The following is a 17,639-nucleotide window of genomic DNA, read 5'->3' as shown; positions in this document are numbered from 1 at the left end:
GTTTTTATATTCTCAGAAACTTTTTTTTTAAATATTAGAAAAACTGAAAATAGTTGGAGTTTTTCGTGAGAATGTTTTCTCCATGTTTTTAAAATTCGATAAAAAATATTAAAGAAGATTTTTTCAAAGCCCGAACTTTTTTATTATTTCGTATCAGTTTCATTAGGGCGCGACAATTTTTTAAATTGAAAAAAATATTTTAAGTATAATTTTTTACCTTTTTTTGGTTAAAATGTGTAAAATATCACAAAAAAGCATAAGGAGTTTTTGCAGAACTTTTGTAGATGTGCTAACTTTTATCTGACTGTTTTGGTACCTTTCGCTGTTCCTGAAAAAAACTTAAAATCTTCTATTTAAAAAAAAATTGTTTTCGATTTGAAGCAGTGGTATCGCAAGAGCGAAACGCAGGAAATACAAAGTAAATGTTACCACCTAATGAAAACAAAATTTAAAATCTGGGTATTTGCGAAAACCCACTTTCTAGAATTAAAAAAAGCCGGCATTTGTCATTTTTCTACAATTTTACAATGTTTTCAACTCAATTGAAACAGCATAAATACCTCCGTCAAACAAAAATGATAATCTCAAATATCTACTCTCGCTTAAAAAATATTGCATTTTGAAAGAAACTCTCAAACTGTTAAATAAAATTGGTCAAATGATAATTTGTAAGAGTAAAAATGAGGACATATGGTTATTCCGTGAAATGAAAATAATCTAAAAGAGAAATTCTAAAAATGAAAATAATGCATAATAGTAAATCAGAGGAATAACAATTTTTTAAAAATTAGAGCTCGGAAAATAAAAGTTACAGCATATGGCGATGCAAACAAATAATAATTTTGTACACTAGTATTTGAGGAGAATAAAAATGATGTAACATGGCCATTGCGGAAAACTAAATTATGTTAAATAGTGGTTCAAAAAAATGAAAATTATGTAAAGTAGTACTTCGGAAAAATGAAGCATGATGTAAAAAAGAAAAACGGAACAATTAAAATTATAGCATAAAACGAATCCGTAAAATAAAAATTAGTCATATTAGGCGACATGCCCCTAGAACAAAGGACTTCGTAGCTTATCAAGTCGTTCAAATCTCATTTTAAATCTCGCTTCGTCTCGAAATTTGCCTTACATTTTGTGTTGAATCTCGTATGATGGTACGTTTTTAATCTCGTCCCGAGTGTAGTCCGAATCTCGTCTTGAGTCTACTTCTCAAGTTTTATCTTGTGTCTTGTCTCGAATCTCGTCTCAAATATTGATTCAATATAGTAATTCGGCAAAACAAAATTTTTTTAAAATAGTATGTCGGGAAAATAGAATTTGGGGAATATGCATGTGTCTCTTTTATGGGTTATGAATCAATAAAAAGTTTAATTTACATTATGATCAGAATCTGTGCGCACTGTTTTGGAGCATACATTAAAAATGTATTGCATTTCTGGCTAAATGACGCCTATTCATTCTATCAAACAGCAAATTGTGCATAGCAGTCGATAAATTTAAATACAAATTACGGCGAGCAACAAAAAGATAACGCTTTTTAAAAGTATAATAGCAAAATTAGAATTGCGAAGCACGTCATTGAACTTGAGTCTCAAATCTCGTCTTGAATCTTGTCTCGAGTCTCGTCTAAAAGTTCCTCCCAGGTCTACTTTCGAATTTCGCCTTGAATCTTGTATTGAGTCGCATCTCGAATCTCACATTGAGTCTCGCCTTGAATCTCGTTTTGAATCTTGTTTCAAATCTTGTCTCGAGTTTTGTAACCAAAATTACAATGGACGCACACCTGATCTAAATTATAAAGGCTTCCGCCCAGGGCTACGAAACCCTAAAAAAGATGCAATAATGGTGATTCGATCAAATAAAATTTCTGTAAAATAATATTTCGAAAATTCGAAAACATTAAATTGGGGGAATATGCGGGTCTGTCTTTTTGCAATTACATCGCAAACAGACTCGTTTCGAAATCCTTTAGAACAAGTAATAAACATTTGTTGAATTCCTGACTAAATAACGCCTCGTCAATCTATTAAAACGCAAATTATGCATAGCAGTTGTTAAATTTGAATATAAATTATGGCGAGCAACCAAAAGATAACGCCTTGTAAAAGTAATAGCAAAATTAAAATGACGAAGCACGTCACTGAACTTGCGCGAAGTAATAATATTATTCTGCAAGAGCAAGAAAGAGATGCATCATCGTTAATGGCTTATTGGCACTTACCTTATAATGGTGCAACTAATTATCCGCGACTGATGGAAGCAGGAAGTGAGCCTCACTCTTATATTATGGAAACCCGTACTTGTTTATGGGCTGCCGTGGGGAAAAGTGATGCATAAGACTTCCAACAAATTGGTCTAATAAATTCCAGCGAATTCCAATAAGTTTCTTTGGGAAGAAATTCTTCACCCATAAAAGTTGAGAGTGTTCTTCCCGGAAAAGGAACTTTGAAAATTATGGGAATGGGAAAAAATTCTTAAAAATGCGCTACAGCGGATGTGGATTACCCCGTATTATTTCGGATTACTCCAGATTATCTCGATATACATAATTACTATGGATTACCCCAGATCAATTCAAATTGAATAAGATTACTCTGTATAACAAAAAATTATTCTCTGTTACTAAAAAGGATTACTTTTTGACAAAAATTGTCAATGATGAAAAAATGTAAGCTCTTAATCGTATAGTTTCATTTTCCGGCAAAAACGTAAATTATCAACCAAGAATATTGATTTTTTTCCGAAAAAACTAATTTTCAATCAAAATTTGAATAGCTAAATTTTCAGTCAGAAAATAAATTTTTCATTAAAAAAGAACGAATTTTTAACCAAATGATTACTTTTCTAGTCGAAGCGTGAATTTTTAACGAGAAAACGATGATTTTTCAATAACACAGTTTATTTTTTATTTGAAAATTTTTTAAACTAAAGTGATGAATCTTGAATGAAAAAAATTGCTGAATTTCGTACAGAGTAAATTAAGTTTAAACCAAATGGTAGAATTTTTAATAAAAAAAATACATTTTTTACTAAAGATATGAATTTTGAACCTAAAAGATCACGCTGATTACCAGACATTTTTTCTTAACTTGTATTTTTTTCGTAGTTTCAGAAATTAAGTACAATACAAACTTGGCTTCGTGCCTTTTAATTACCTTTCCAAATTTTTAATTTGATATTTCAGTTCATTTGGACCTACCTTGTTGCGCTAACAAATGCCGGTAAAGTGGGGATCTGATATGTATTACATGGCCTTAAAATTTATTTCCTCTTCAGAAACTAGTTTCAGTTTGAGAGCATTAATCCTCTTCTTATTCTGAACTGAATTCGTTAGCTAATAAACAATTAGCTATTAGATAGTGATATCTCTTCTTGAATTAGGTTTACATAACAACCACTCACCGCTTACCTGAGTGTACTAGTTGCACAATTGCAGCGAGACTGCTGAGATTGATTGACTTGAATTGAGATTTGTTTTCCAGCCATCGATCAGGCGACGGTGCCGGAAGAGCTTCCCGTCTCCGGAGACCCAAGGACAGAGATAGTCTTGGAGCTGATATTCACTGGACGGAAGCCACTTTTTGTTCTCAAGGGTAAAAAGCTCCAGCTTCTTGAGCCACTTGACAGGGATGCTGAGAATTTGTCACATATCGTTTTTCAGGTGCACGAATACTCATTCTATATTCAGTTATAAAAATGAACAAAGTAGACAGGCAGGGCGAATTCGAATAATAAATTCCTACTTTTCAATTAAAAATGTAGTTCTACAGCTCAAGTGATTCGTGTCCGTACTAAGTTTCAAGAACATTCTAGAAAATTAGCGCGGAAATGAACCACTCGAGCTGTGAAATGGTGTCTGTACCGGTAAGGTAGGAATTTACAATGAGAACTCCCCCTGATTATCTACTGAGCAATGTTAATTAAGATATTTAGATATATTTATATACTTTTAGTATTGTATTAGTTTGTCAAGGCTTATTTACTGGATGGGAATTGAATTTTCAGTGTTAATTTCGATCGAAGAGAGATTTCCGTATTATATGTCGAATGAAATTTAATCGAGAGGATTTCCTCTCCTTTGAGTGTGCACTTTGATATCAGCTAATCAGTTGCAATCCAGCATAAATCCTTTCAGATCGCAGAACTTTATTGCTGTTTCGAAGGTGAAGCTTTTCTGTTTGAAATGTGAAGGGGTTGAGCTCATATTACTTCTGCATCGCGTTAATTTTGAGAAACCTCTGTCTTTTGCGCTTTCACAATAATTAAATTCCGTAAGCACATTTCTGATATTAACTGAAATTCCTATCTGGATATGCGTTCAAAGTTCTAACAAAAGTATTACACAATTTCCCAACAGAACATCCATTAATTACGTAATACTTTGTTTGTGTGTGTGTGTGGGGGGGAGGGTCTAGCCTAATATTACACAATATCGAAAAATTGTAGTTAAACGAAGAAAAAATATGACATAGGGGGGTGGGGTCAAATGGACTGAAAATTGCCTTACGTAAATTATAGATGCCTGATAAGGATGATTTTCAAATTTTAAATCCCTCTCTCTATTGTGAGGATTCATAAGACTTTTGTGACCAATATTTTTTCTTATGGAAGATTTTATATTTTTTACTTAATATATCTATCATTTTCACTACAAACGAAATTTCAAAAGTTTTAAAAGATTTCAAGTGATTCAAGGGATTTTAAGGTATTTCAACTGACTGAAAAGCATTTTAAAGAATACAACATTTTCAGGGACCTCAAGGAGATTTCTAAAGTTTTTTTTATAGATTTCAAGGGATTACAAAAAATTGTAAGGGATTACAAAATTCTCAAATCTCAAAAAGATATCAATTTTTGATAGGGGCTTACAAGATTACAATAATATTTCACAGAATTGAAATGTTTTCGAAGGATTTCAAGGGATTTTAGAGATTTCAATGAATTTAATGAAAATTCTACAGAATTTTTTGTATTTTTTGCCTTGATAAAAATGCTGTACGAGTGACGAAACTTTAGTGATTATTTTTTATAAATATTTTTTTATTTTGATTTGATAACAAAAATAAAAAAGACGAAAGAAATAAAAAGATAAGTAAGGGGACTTAGTTGTTGGCCTTTTGATTTTTATTTTCTCTTTTTTATTTTTGTCCAAAAAGTACATTTTTTTAGAAATTTTTTTATCCTTTTTCAAATTGCAATAAGATAATTTTATGGCTGATGTTCAAATTTAGTCTTTGGATTCTTTGTTTTAATTCAAGGGATTTTGCACATTGGATTCAAAGCATCTCATCATATTTTCAAATATTTCGCAAAATTTAAAAGATCTTAAAGGATTTTAAACATTTAAAGCGATTTGAGGGATCTTAAAATATTTCACTAAAACTCAACGACTTTTAAGGCATTTTCCCAGTTTTTGAAAATATTCTCAAGGGATTTCAACGAATTTTAAGAGGTTTACATGGGTTTTGATGATTTCATGGAATTTCGAAGGATTTTAAGCGATTAGGAAATATTTAAAGTATATTTACGCATTATAGAGAATTTGTAGGATTTAAAAAGGTTGAACAGAATTTAAAAGGATTTCCGAAGGTTGTAAAGGATTTTAAAGTACTTCTGCATGTATAATTACTTTGAAAAGATTTTAATATATTTAAAAATATTTCAAGAAATTTCAAGGAGTTTTACTAACTTTTAGAGATTTTAAGGGACTTAAACGGGGTTTGATGAATTCATGGAATTTCAAAGGATTTCATAATATTTTAAAGATTGAACAGAAGCTCAAACAATTTTTGAATATCGAAAAATATTTGAAGGGTTTTCGTGTAATTTTGATAAGGAATGTCAATAATTCGGAATTATTCCCACGGGCTTGAAAGATTTTAAGGGATCTCATAATATTTTTAAATATTTAACGAAATTTTAAGAATTTTAATCAATTTTAAATTGATTTAATTAAACGTTCCTCAATTTAAAAATATCTGATAAGATGTTCTAGGCAATTGTCCAGATATGTGTGTGCGAAGGGGGGGGGGTGATGTTTGAATGTCACACTTCTTTTTGAACACGATAAATTGAAAACGGTTGGAGATAAATTGATGAAAATTGGAGGGATTATTTTCACCACTAATATTTTGAATCTGACAGAAGCAGCTATAAAAATGTTTCTTCCATTTTTTTAGTATTTTTAATGTTTTAAAAATCGCGTTTTTATTAGAAATTTTTGTATTAAAATAATTCAAAGTTGCGATGCGAGACTATGAACGATTCTTTGGTTCGCGACGAATCGATTGACCTATAATGTTCATACATTTTAGTGAAAAGGAAAGAAGCTATGGCAATGCATACAATTTAAAAAAAGTTGTTTTATATGGTAAAACTTTTTTCATTAGCATAATTCAAAAAAGATACAAGAACGGAAAAGATTACTCGATTCGAGAAAAATCAATTGACCTATTATATTAATAATTTGTATTAAAAAGTAAGGAAGTTATGGAAGTTAAATGGATAAATTAATGGAAAAGACTTTTTGATCATAAAATTTCAAATAAAATAATTCTGATAATTTTTGTGAAAAATCATATAGCTGGGAAAAATATTATTTTGTAATTCTGTAGTTTTGGAAATTTCTATTTTTAAATCGATCAAAATGAAAATTAAAAATTGTTTATTATTTAAAAAATCATTAATGCTGCTAAAAGAAATTTTAATGGGATTTCAAAGATTTCAAGCGATTTGAAGGATTCCAAAAGATTTCACGGAAATTCAAAGAATTTTAGGGGGTTTCCGTTTTTTGAATGGTTTCAGGGGATTTTTACATAATTCAATTTTTTTAGGGATTCACATCATGTTCAAAATATTTCATGGGATTTTAAAAAGATTTGGTATATTTTCGGGGATTCCATGAGATATGATGTGCATAAGAAGTAATTTTAGCAACCAAAACAGTTTTTAATTATCATATTTAAACAGAAATTTGAAAAAGGAAACTTATGTAATAAATGATTTGCCCCCCCTTCGCTAAATAAAAATTTGTAAGCTCCCCCCCAAAGCCTTACGTAATTAATGGATGTTCCCTAATGTGAATAAAAATAGATCTAAAGAATACTGCGAGACGAGATAATATTTAGGAGATAAACAAACAGTGTAATCTTTATTTTACAGTTAACGTGTACAGTTAAGTCTACAAATAAGAAGAGGACTATTCCGGTTATCGTACGGCTGTCCGACGTCAATGACAATGCCCCACAATTCATCAACACACCATATGAAACGACAGTGCCAGAGGTGAATAACCAGATAATTTTTTATTTCGATTCAGACTGCATCTTATCTCAAATTGTCTCCCATTGTGATTGACTTTAAACGGTTAATTCCAAAAAAATAGATAAGCTGATAATATTCAAATATATAAGCTGATATTCAAATTTCGGGCTACACATGAAAAAAAAAAATTTCCTGATATATCCGCAAGAGGCTTCACAGTCCAAAATGCTCTGAACTCGCTGGAAATAAAGAGATTTTTAGTACTAAAATAGGGGAATAAATTCTGTTTCATAAAATTAATGTGGGTATTATTTATAATTAAATTTTGAAAGCTTTTCCGAGTATTTGAAGTAAAAATATTGCTTTTTCCACCAAATAGATGACTTGTCAAGCAAGCATTTTAATTTTATACGAAAAAGAATGATTTTTGAATAAAGCAGATGAATTTTCAATCAAATATTTACATTTTCAACCAAAGAGATAAATTATCAACTAAGATAATAAAAAATGTTGACTGCAATAGTTAAGTTTTCAGTTAAAAATAAATCTTCAACCGAAAAAACGAGTTTTTTTTAACAAAACTGTTAAATTTTCAACGAAAGAGATTAATTTTCATATAAAACATGAATCTAAATGGAATAGTTAAATTTTTAGTTAAAAAAATTATTTTCATACCCAAAAACTTTAATAAAATAGTTTAGTTTTCAACCAAAGATGTGAATGTTCTGCTAAGATTATTAATCTCGAATTTTCAACGTACATTATAAATTTCAACAAAAATGATTAATTTTCTACCAAGAAAGACAAATTTCTAAAAAATGACCTGGATTATCAACCAAATAGTTGAATTTTGATTTAAAAACATAAATTTTCAAACCAAAAATGTGAATTTTTAACAATGCAGTTAATATTCAACCATAAAGTTGAATTTCGCAATAAAAAAGATAAGCTTTCAACCAAATGGTTGATTTTTCAGCTGAAAAAAATTTTTTCTAACAAAAATGGTGAATTTTTAATCAAGAAGATTAAAATAAAACTTTTTTTAACAAAATAGTTACATTTCCAATGAAACAGGTGAATTTTCAAACCAAAAGGTAATTTTTATACAAAGCCTTTGAATTTTTGACCGGGACATATAAATTCACAACAATAAAGCTAATTTTCCACCGAAAAGATTAAATTTTAACGAAACACGAGACATTTTCTGTTTAGAGAACTGTTAGTAAAACCCAAAACAATGACTTTCTAGGAAATTATTGAGTTTTCAACAAAATAAGTAAACTTTCAACCAAAAAATAAAATTTTGAACGGAACAAGACGAATTCTTAAACAAAAATGTAATAGTAGACTTTTAAATCACAAAGAATCAACTTTAAACTGAAAATAGATTTTATTATTGGGTTCTATTAACTTAGTTTGCATTTGAGCGGAAAAACGATAGAAAGGGGAAAATAGGGGAATGGGAAAAAGTCTGTGAAGCCTGCGATAAATAAATAGGAATTTTTATAATTAATGGGCTAAAGGATAATAGTTTAAATAAAGGTTAAAATTTATTTGTCATGCTTTAAAAATGTTGATTCAAAAACCGGTAATTCAAATTAGAAAATAATATTATTATTCCACTGCCAAAATATGTTAAAAAACATGATGCTTATCAGGCTTGTTTAAAAGTTAGTAAGACAATCCCTTGTGGCTGACAATAACATGATTATAAGAAATTAGTCAAAATAGGCCCATCCCTGTGTCATTCGCCTTCTCTCGCTTCCTTTTCTATCCTGTCCGATCTGATTATCTCATCCCCTTACACCTCGCCATTCCCCCCTATACCCACGCGTTTACTCCTCTCACTTACTAATCTTTCCTTCTCAGTATTCCCAGCCCACACACTTCTTTTGTCCACTGTTTCCTTTCCTTTTTTATCCTTTCTCCTTTTCCTACTTTTCCACTTCGGCATTCTTCCCCTCTCCTCTATAGTTCCCCTTTTCTAATTTTCCCTCACCTCACTTCCCTCTCGCTTATCCTCTTCCCGCCCCCCCTTATTTTTCCATTACTTTGTCTCCTACCCACCCTTCCTGATTACCCATAGTTTTACTCCGCTACCTCCTTTTTTTCTCATTACCCTTTTTCTCTTCACTTACTTTCTGTCCACTCTATCTTCTCCACTCCATTAAGCCTCATTCTATCCTGTCCATTCTCTCAATTTCCCTTTCTTTACATCCTTATCGCTTTATACTTCCCCTCCCTTACATACTTATTGCTTTATACTTCCTCTCACTCACACTTTTCTCATTTTCCCACACCTTGTTGTCCCTTCGCGTATCACCTCTTCACATCCCACATACAGTGAAATCCTTCAATAGCCCTCCCTTCTATAGCCCATCGGAGAATTGACGCCGCGCCGCAGGTAGGTGTAACAGGAGTTGCACGGGGTGCACGGAGTCTGCGTTTGTCACTCAGGTGAGCACTCATGCGTGAACAAAGAACAGAGGAGCGTGCTATAATGAGTTAGTTCCTACCCACCGTCAGCCCTAATATCGGTGCTATAGAAGGGTTTCGTTGTACTTTTTTCGCCTGCTGTTTTCTTTCGATCACTTCCTTACTCTCCTCTCCTACTTTTCCACTTCGCCATTCTTCACCTCCTCTCTATACTTCCTTTCACTTCTCCTTTCCTCATTTCTCCTTACCTTACTTTCCTCTCGCTTATTCTCTTACCGTTCATCCCTCATTTTCCAATCACATTCTGTCCCACACAACCTTTCTGACTTTTTATAGCTTTACTACGCTACTTCCCATATTCCCATTACCCTCTTACACTTCACTTACTTCCTGTCATCTCCATATTTTCCACTCCTAATCCTATCCTATCCTTTCCTTCTCTTTTTTCCTTTCTTAAATTACTTTCGATTAAGTCCTTATCACTTCTCCTCTTTCACCTCCTTATCGATTTATACTTCCCCTTACTTAACTTTTTCTCTGTTTCCATTAGCTTGTTACTGCTTCGATTTTTATTAACCATGAATACTCAACATCCTTCCTTAGCCTACTATTTTCTTTTGCTTACTTCCTCCTTTTCCTCTCCTATTTTTCCACTCCGCTATTCTTCCCCTCTCTTCATACTTCCTCTCACTTCCCCTTTTCTCATTTTTCCTCACTTCATTTTCTTCTCACTTATCCTCTTTCCGCGCTTCACTCTTTTTCCCATTACTTTCTCTCCTACCCTCCCTTTCTGATTTTCACCGTTTTACTTTGCAACGTACTTTCTTCCTATTACCCTCTTTCACTTCACTTACTTCATGACCTTCCCATCTTTTCCATTCGATTAAGCCTCATGCTGTCCTATCTATTATCTCTCTATTTCACATTCATCACTTATTTTCCATTACCTTTCCCCCCTCACTTCCCATTTCTTACATATTTAGCGCTGTATACTTCCTCTCGCTTACCCATTCTATCTCACCTTCCCTACTTTTCTCAGATTCTTTCTGTACTTCAGCCCCTTCTTTTAATTTCCCATCACATCCCCTAACTTCTCCTTAACTTTCCTCCACTCACTTTTCTTTATTTTTCCCACTTTCCGTCCCCTTAATTTTGCCTACTTTCCGTATCACCAAATAAAAGTTATTTCCTCCTTTAAATACATTTTTCAAGTCTATTTTTCCTTTTTAAATGTTAAAAAGTCTGTTTTGTAATAAAGGACTATACGAATATTATTATATGTCACAGCTAACACCCGTTGGTTCGACAATTTTCAAAAAAGTACATGCCGTGGATGCAGATGCTGGAGTCAATGCTCTTATAGAGTACTCCATAGCACCTGGGGATGGCACCGGGATTGGCAACAGCGATGGGGTCGGACGAGATAGGGTTACGACCGCCGATGGATATGGTTTCTTCTCCATTAATCTACCCCATCAAGGTCAAGTCACTGTAAATCGCACCTTGGACTACGAAAGAACTCAACGCTATCTAGTCACCATCCTCGCCTCGGTAAGTTTAAAAAAAAGTTCTTTCCCTATCTCTTTTGCTAACCAACTCACCACTTCCGGCGGTTCTAAAGGACGTATCGATAGTACCGTTAACCATGAGAAATCGTCATCTTGAATCCCGTTTTTTTGCTATTTTATATTAGAATCACCTCAGAGATCACTGTACGTCCCTTTTTTTAGTTTACAATTTCTAAAGTCCCCGAAAATACATAAATTCGAAAATTTTGACCCCTTTTCCAATTTTGTTCACAAAGTTTCTATTCATGTTTTAAGAATCATAAACAGAAATTAAAGGCATTAGAAACTAAGACGCGTTTTGAAAGATTCTCTTTGATGATAAAGATTTCAAGAATTTCCTAAACAATTTATTTGATAATTTAGTTGATTTTAAGGACATCGACAGCAAAGAAATGACTAACGATTTAATCGAGAAGCGTACATCGGAAGATAATTAATTCTATACGCAACTGAAAATTAAAAAAATCTTTTACTCTCAAAAGGTGACTCCTTGAAGTTAATATATTTAAAAAATTTTATTTCGTATTTTTTTATTTAATTTTCTAATAAAATTTAAATTGTCATATTTTAACAAATATTATCAAAATATTGTATCAATTGAGGGAAACACGAATCTGAAAAAATCTAAAATTTAAATATTTTCCACAAAACCTGTTTATAACAAGAGTTGTTGTTAACTTTGTAAATATTTTTTCTGATTAAATGTCATTCTTAAATTAATACGAGTTTTAGTAAAAAGAAACTTTTTACCGGTAAAAACACTATTTTCCAGTGTGTTTATGAAATTTTTTTCTAGCACAAAAATGGGACATTAAGCAAAGTATATTTTTTCTAACCAGTTATTAAAGCGTAAAAAATTTGAAGTGCAAATTGCCACTTTTTTCATACTTTAAGTAAAAATCTTGCAAATAAAGAAATAGAAAAGATAAAATTTCAAATTCTGAAGCTTTTCAGAACTTAACGAACATTAATTTGTTAAAAATTGTAAAAAAAAAACACTTTGAAAATTAAATAAAAATCCTAATTGGGAAGGTAGATGTCAGAAACATTAGAATCTGAAGATTTTCGTTCAATTGTAATGAAACTTGATGATATTATAGTGCCAAAATGATTTTTGACAAGTTAAAAAATTATAGGCGTTACGCTGCATTGAATTTTAGGCTGGATTTTTTAATAATGGCAACATTTCTGGAACTGATAACTTGATTTTAAGGAAACTGGAAAGTATTGAAAAAAGTTATACATTTTTAAACATCAAACTTAAAATTCTCGAAATTTTGTGTAAAAAAAATGTTTTAAAAAGTTGAAGTCTTGAGGAATTAAAACAGAAAAGTAAAAGGTTTTTAAATATTATTTTTGTGTGCTTTTTTCAAATTATTTCTTTTTAACTCACGTAGAAAAATACCTTGAACAATTTAAGGTTCTGGAGTGAAAAGACTAAACTAAGTAGAAAAAAATTTATTACAATAAGAAATAATAATCCTTCAACTGATAAAAATACATTTGAAAAATTTTATATATAATCATTTTTGAATATTGCATCTAATAAGTCAAAAGCAAAACGTCAATTTAATGAAAAGATTTTTTTGTTTCAGGGATGACTTTAGTTAGTTTAAAGGATTTTCGAAAATTCATTCATATTGTTGAAAATTTGTTCTTTTGGAATGAGTTACAGTATTTTTTACTAAAAGTTAATTAATTTTCAGCTTGAGTATCAAATATTGAATTTTTCTTTTAACATTAATTTTTTCGGTTGAAAAATGAATGATATCGTTAAATGTTAAGCTACTTTGACATTTGAAATTTTTGTTTGATGGAAAATTGAACTATTTGATGTTAAAATTAATGTTTTTTTTTTTTTATATCTGTGGGTTGAAAAAAATAAATTCTGTTAGAGCCAATTTATCCCTTTTGGTAAAAATTAGTCTTTTTGGTTAAAAATACAGCTGGTTGAAAATTAATTTTTTTTTATAGAAAATTCAACTATTTCGTTGAAATTTGTACTGCACATATCCAAAATCCTCAAAAACGTTTTAGGATTTTCCCCAGAATTTTAGGAAAATTATATTTTAATATACTCAAAAATAATTAAACAGATAAACCTAAAAAATCGATTGTTATTCGAAATATTTCAAATTTTACATTTATCTGGTATATAAACTGGCACTGAAAACTTCATTATTGCACATAATTTTAATTTTAATAATTAAACTTTATTGTGTTAAAAATGATTCTTTTTTATGATTTCAACTGTTTTTTATTATAAGTTAAAAACTTTTTCGGTTGAAATATCAATTGCGTATTAGATTTTTTCTTGAGGATTCATCTTTTTTGGTTAAATATTAACTTTTTTGTTTCTATATATCCTTGAAAATAAATAAACAAATGAATAGTTAGTCGAATTTGTTCTTTTCTATTAAAGATTGTTTTCCCTTCCAATTCTTAAACTGCATTTGTGCGTAGCGCGCAATAATTAATTATGCTAGTCTCCTCTAAATTGAATGTAGATTTTTTCTATAAGAAAATTGAAGAATCGCTACATAATTTAAAAAATTGATTAAACCTTTTTTAAAGTGAATGTAAAATTTTTATTTAAAGAAAAAATTAAAATAGCTTTAACGAGGAGTGGCATCACTAGGAATGTGCCTACATTTATGTAATATTCTAATCTAATTGGTAAACCGGCACTGATTAAATCCAATATTCAATATAATTAAAATATCATGGAATTTTCAATCAAGCATTTGAACTTTTAACTTAAAAATATGAATTTTAAAATTTTTCAAAAATGGATTTTTTCCCCTCCAATTGAAAAACTACACGCACGTGTAGCGCGCGAATAATAATGATAGTCTCTTTTTTTAAATTGAATGTTGAATTTTTTTTAAGCAAAATTAAACATCTTTATGGCGAAGCGTGGCGTCTCTGGGCATTTATTAAAATTCATCTAATGGTTAAACCGGCACTTATTAAATTCAATATTTATCACAATTTAAATCTCATGGAATTTATATATTTTTAACTGAAAAAAGAAGAATTTTAAATGGAATTCTTCTCCTTGTTTAAAAATTCTACTTTTTGGTCAAAAATTCAGGTATTCCAGTTAAATATTCATTATTTCAAATTGAAATCAATCTTTTGGGTTAGAAATAAATTTACTTAATTGAAAAACAAACTCGTCTGTTGAAAATTATTATTTTTTTGATTGAAGATTCATCATTTTGATTAAAAATTCATTTCTTTGGTAGAATAATGACTTATTTGCTGTTATAGTATGACGTATAGCCCGGAGTTCCAGATTTTAATCCAATGACTTCACAATAAAAATTTTTAAAAAATTTCAACACAATAAATAATTTACTCGGAATTTTTAAACTCTTTTTATCTGAAGCCCAGTTTTTATTCTTTTAAAAAATTCCCGTTCCATATTGAAAATTCCTTTTCCAAAGGGAAATTTTATTTCTTTACTAACTCCCTTTTATAAAATAAAAACGATAATTATATTCTCTCATATGCACTGCAACTGTAGATAAAGTAATAATTAATTTAATTTCCGGTAATTATAAATAATTATAAATATGTCTTTTTAGAGAGCGAAAATTTCTAGATGAATTAATAAAAAGTATATTATAAGGCGAATTATCAATGTTTAAATATTATTATTAGTTAAGTAATATTATCAGTCAATGTTTGAAATTTACAACAATTACAATTGTTTGTAAAATTAATTAATTTCATTAGAAAAGTAAACAGGAGAAAAATATGAATAAAATTCAAACTGTTTTCAAAATACTAACCTTTAGATTCAATTTTCCTAATATTAAATTACATGTTTTCAGGATTTTTTTATTACTAATTATAGCTGCTCTGATTGTTACTGAAAACTTTGTTTTTCCTTTTATATTTATAAAAAGTATGAAGTTTTTAAAATGAATTTTAGTATTTTTGCTATACATAACAAAGCAAAGACAGGCCTACCTGATCGGAGCGTCATCTATTGGATTTATTTTATTACGATACCCCGCCGGATGCTAAGAGAACAGAATGAGTTGGGACGATGCATAGGGCTGGTGGCGTCCCTAGGGATTTACCTACATTTATCTAATGTCTGAACCGGCACTGAATTAATTCAAAATTCCACATTATTTAAATCTCATAAATTTTTTTACAAAATACCTAAATTATCCAAAAAAATTTGAATTTTTAATAAAAAAAATGGCATTTTTCTCCCTCTTAAGTTGGCCCAAATTTTTGTGTTGAGATATCGTCGTGAAACGTGAAGAGGTTGTTACCTGACTTCTAAACCAGCTTTAAAAAATTCTGGGTGTAGTGCGGCTTTTACTTTCCGAGATAAAGGGCGTACCATATATGGTACGCGGGTATTAAGCTCAAAGAACGGCAGCAAACGCAATTTTCGTTTTATGTGTTAAGCGTACTATATATGTTACTGTGGACGGATTCGGGGTAATGTCGAATTTTTCCAAAAGAAAAATCCGAAATCGCTGCGGTCTGGAATCCCTAGGGATTTACCTACATTTATCTAATGTCTGAAACGGCACTGAATAATTTCAATATTCAACATTATTTAAGTCTCATGGAAATCAGAATGCCCAGACTCAGAGAGGTGTTAAAAGTGTCTTAAAACTTTTTACTGTTCATTGATTTTAATGATAATTCTAAATGTTTCTGGCCTTTAGCTATTACCACTAGTCACTATAAAAATAAAAATGCGGATCTAAAGGGGAAAGGGGTAAGGTGAAAGAGGGAAGGTGTTTGAAAATATTTAAGAGCTGGGCACTAGGAACACCTCGTGTCACCATTGTTTATTATGTGCTAATGCCAGTAACTCTGATTGTCTGATCTCTGTGTCGGCGATACATTTCAGCTTAGGTCTTAAGATCATTAGGTTCTCCTTTCTGAGAAATCAAGTCTAGTAAGTAGTAACTAATAGCATCAGAATGGTGAAAAAACTCGGCTCTGAGAATTTAAAGTGTTAATTATCCCGAACTGATCGGAATAGAATTACCATTTTATGAATTTTCCACCTTGACAATCTGAGTCATACTTCATCATTTATAAAACTTATACAATTGTAGCATCATACTTTCCATTTCAGTTTAAGAAACTGCTTAAGTACTTACGGCTTATATTGGATGAATTTTAAGTACCGATGTCCTTCGAGAGGAAATAATGATATTTGTATGTGGAATGAATCGGTGATTAAGGTCTTTGACAGGGATTTAGAATCACGCAATCTCAGGTCATGAATTATTCAGGCTTTAAAGCCGGCTCCCTATTTCAGACTGGACAGCTCAAAATTCCCTTAAAAGAGGGAAAATGTAATTATTTTTAGCGAAAATCAGAGAATAACAAAAATAATATTTTACAAAACAGTTCACTTCTGAACCAAATGCATTGGCGAACTAATAGTTGAAATTTGAAGCTAAAGAGAAAACATTTCAACTAAATATTTGAATATTGAAACAAATTGTTAAATTTTCAAGGCAAAAAGACGAATTTCGTTTGAAAAGCGTATTGTATATGTGTTTAGTATTTTTAACAGAAAAGTTCCCTTTTAATCAAGTAGGGTCAATTTTAAAACCAGGAAGATTACTTTTTTACCATAAAAGGTGTAATACTAATCCATAAGGACGAATTTTCAATGAAATACTTTAATTCTTAATCATAAAAGATGGCTTTAATAAGATCGTTAAATATTCACACAAATAGTTCAATTTGTAACCAGCAAATATAAATTTTCAACCAAATGATCTAATATTCAAACACAAAGTTTAAGATTAAACAAAAAACAGTTGTTATTCAAACAAATTAAGATTGCACCATAAAAGAATAATTTTCTATCCCAAAAGACGAATTACAACAAAACAGTTGAATGTTTAACCAAATATCTGAATTTTTAACCTGAGAATGTGAATTTGCAACCATGAAGAATAAATTCCTACTAAAAGCGATAGATTTCTTTACCAGATAGCTAATTCTTCAAATTTAAAGATCAATTTTTAACCGAAAATTAAATTTTCAAATCGAAAACTTGATTTTCTTAACAAAAAATACATTTTCAACCAAAAAGTACTAGTTTTAATCAAAATAGTTGAATGCTCAACTAAAAAGATGGATTTTGAGAAAATGAAGATTAATTTTCTACCCAAAAAGACAAAATTTCAACAAAATACAAGAATGCTATACTTAATAATTGGAGTGATGAATAAAAACGATAAGTTTCTGCTAAATAATTGAATTTGCCACCCGTAAAAATGATTTTTTTTACAAAAAACTTCATTTTTAACCGAATGACTACATTTTTAACTTGAAACAAGTGAATTCGGAACCATAATGATTAATTCT

At 30.3% G+C, this 17,639-nt stretch overlaps 1 protein-coding gene across 1 annotated transcript in view; it reads left to right on the top strand.

The window, feature by feature from the left end:
- The window catches only part of LOC117171395 (cadherin-99C), a 313,631-nt gene that overhangs the window by 211,241 nt on the left and 84,751 nt on the right, over window positions 1-17,639 (top strand). The window contains exons 4-6 of the mRNA XM_033358668.1: window positions 3,489-3,667; window positions 7,168-7,290; window positions 10,993-11,256. Coding sequence (XP_033214559.1) covers window positions 3,489-3,667; window positions 7,168-7,290; window positions 10,993-11,256 — 566 coding nt within the window. The remainder of the gene's footprint in view (window positions 1-3,488; window positions 3,668-7,167; window positions 7,291-10,992; window positions 11,257-17,639) is intronic.

The sequence above is a fragment of the Belonocnema kinseyi genome, chromosome 4 (genome assembly GCF_010883055.1).
Source record: "Belonocnema kinseyi isolate 2016_QV_RU_SX_M_011 chromosome 4, B_treatae_v1, whole genome shotgun sequence".
NCBI classification, from domain to species: domain Eukaryota; kingdom Metazoa; phylum Arthropoda; class Insecta; order Hymenoptera; family Cynipidae; genus Belonocnema; species Belonocnema kinseyi.
This window is presented reverse-complemented; position numbering and strand designations above follow the sequence as displayed.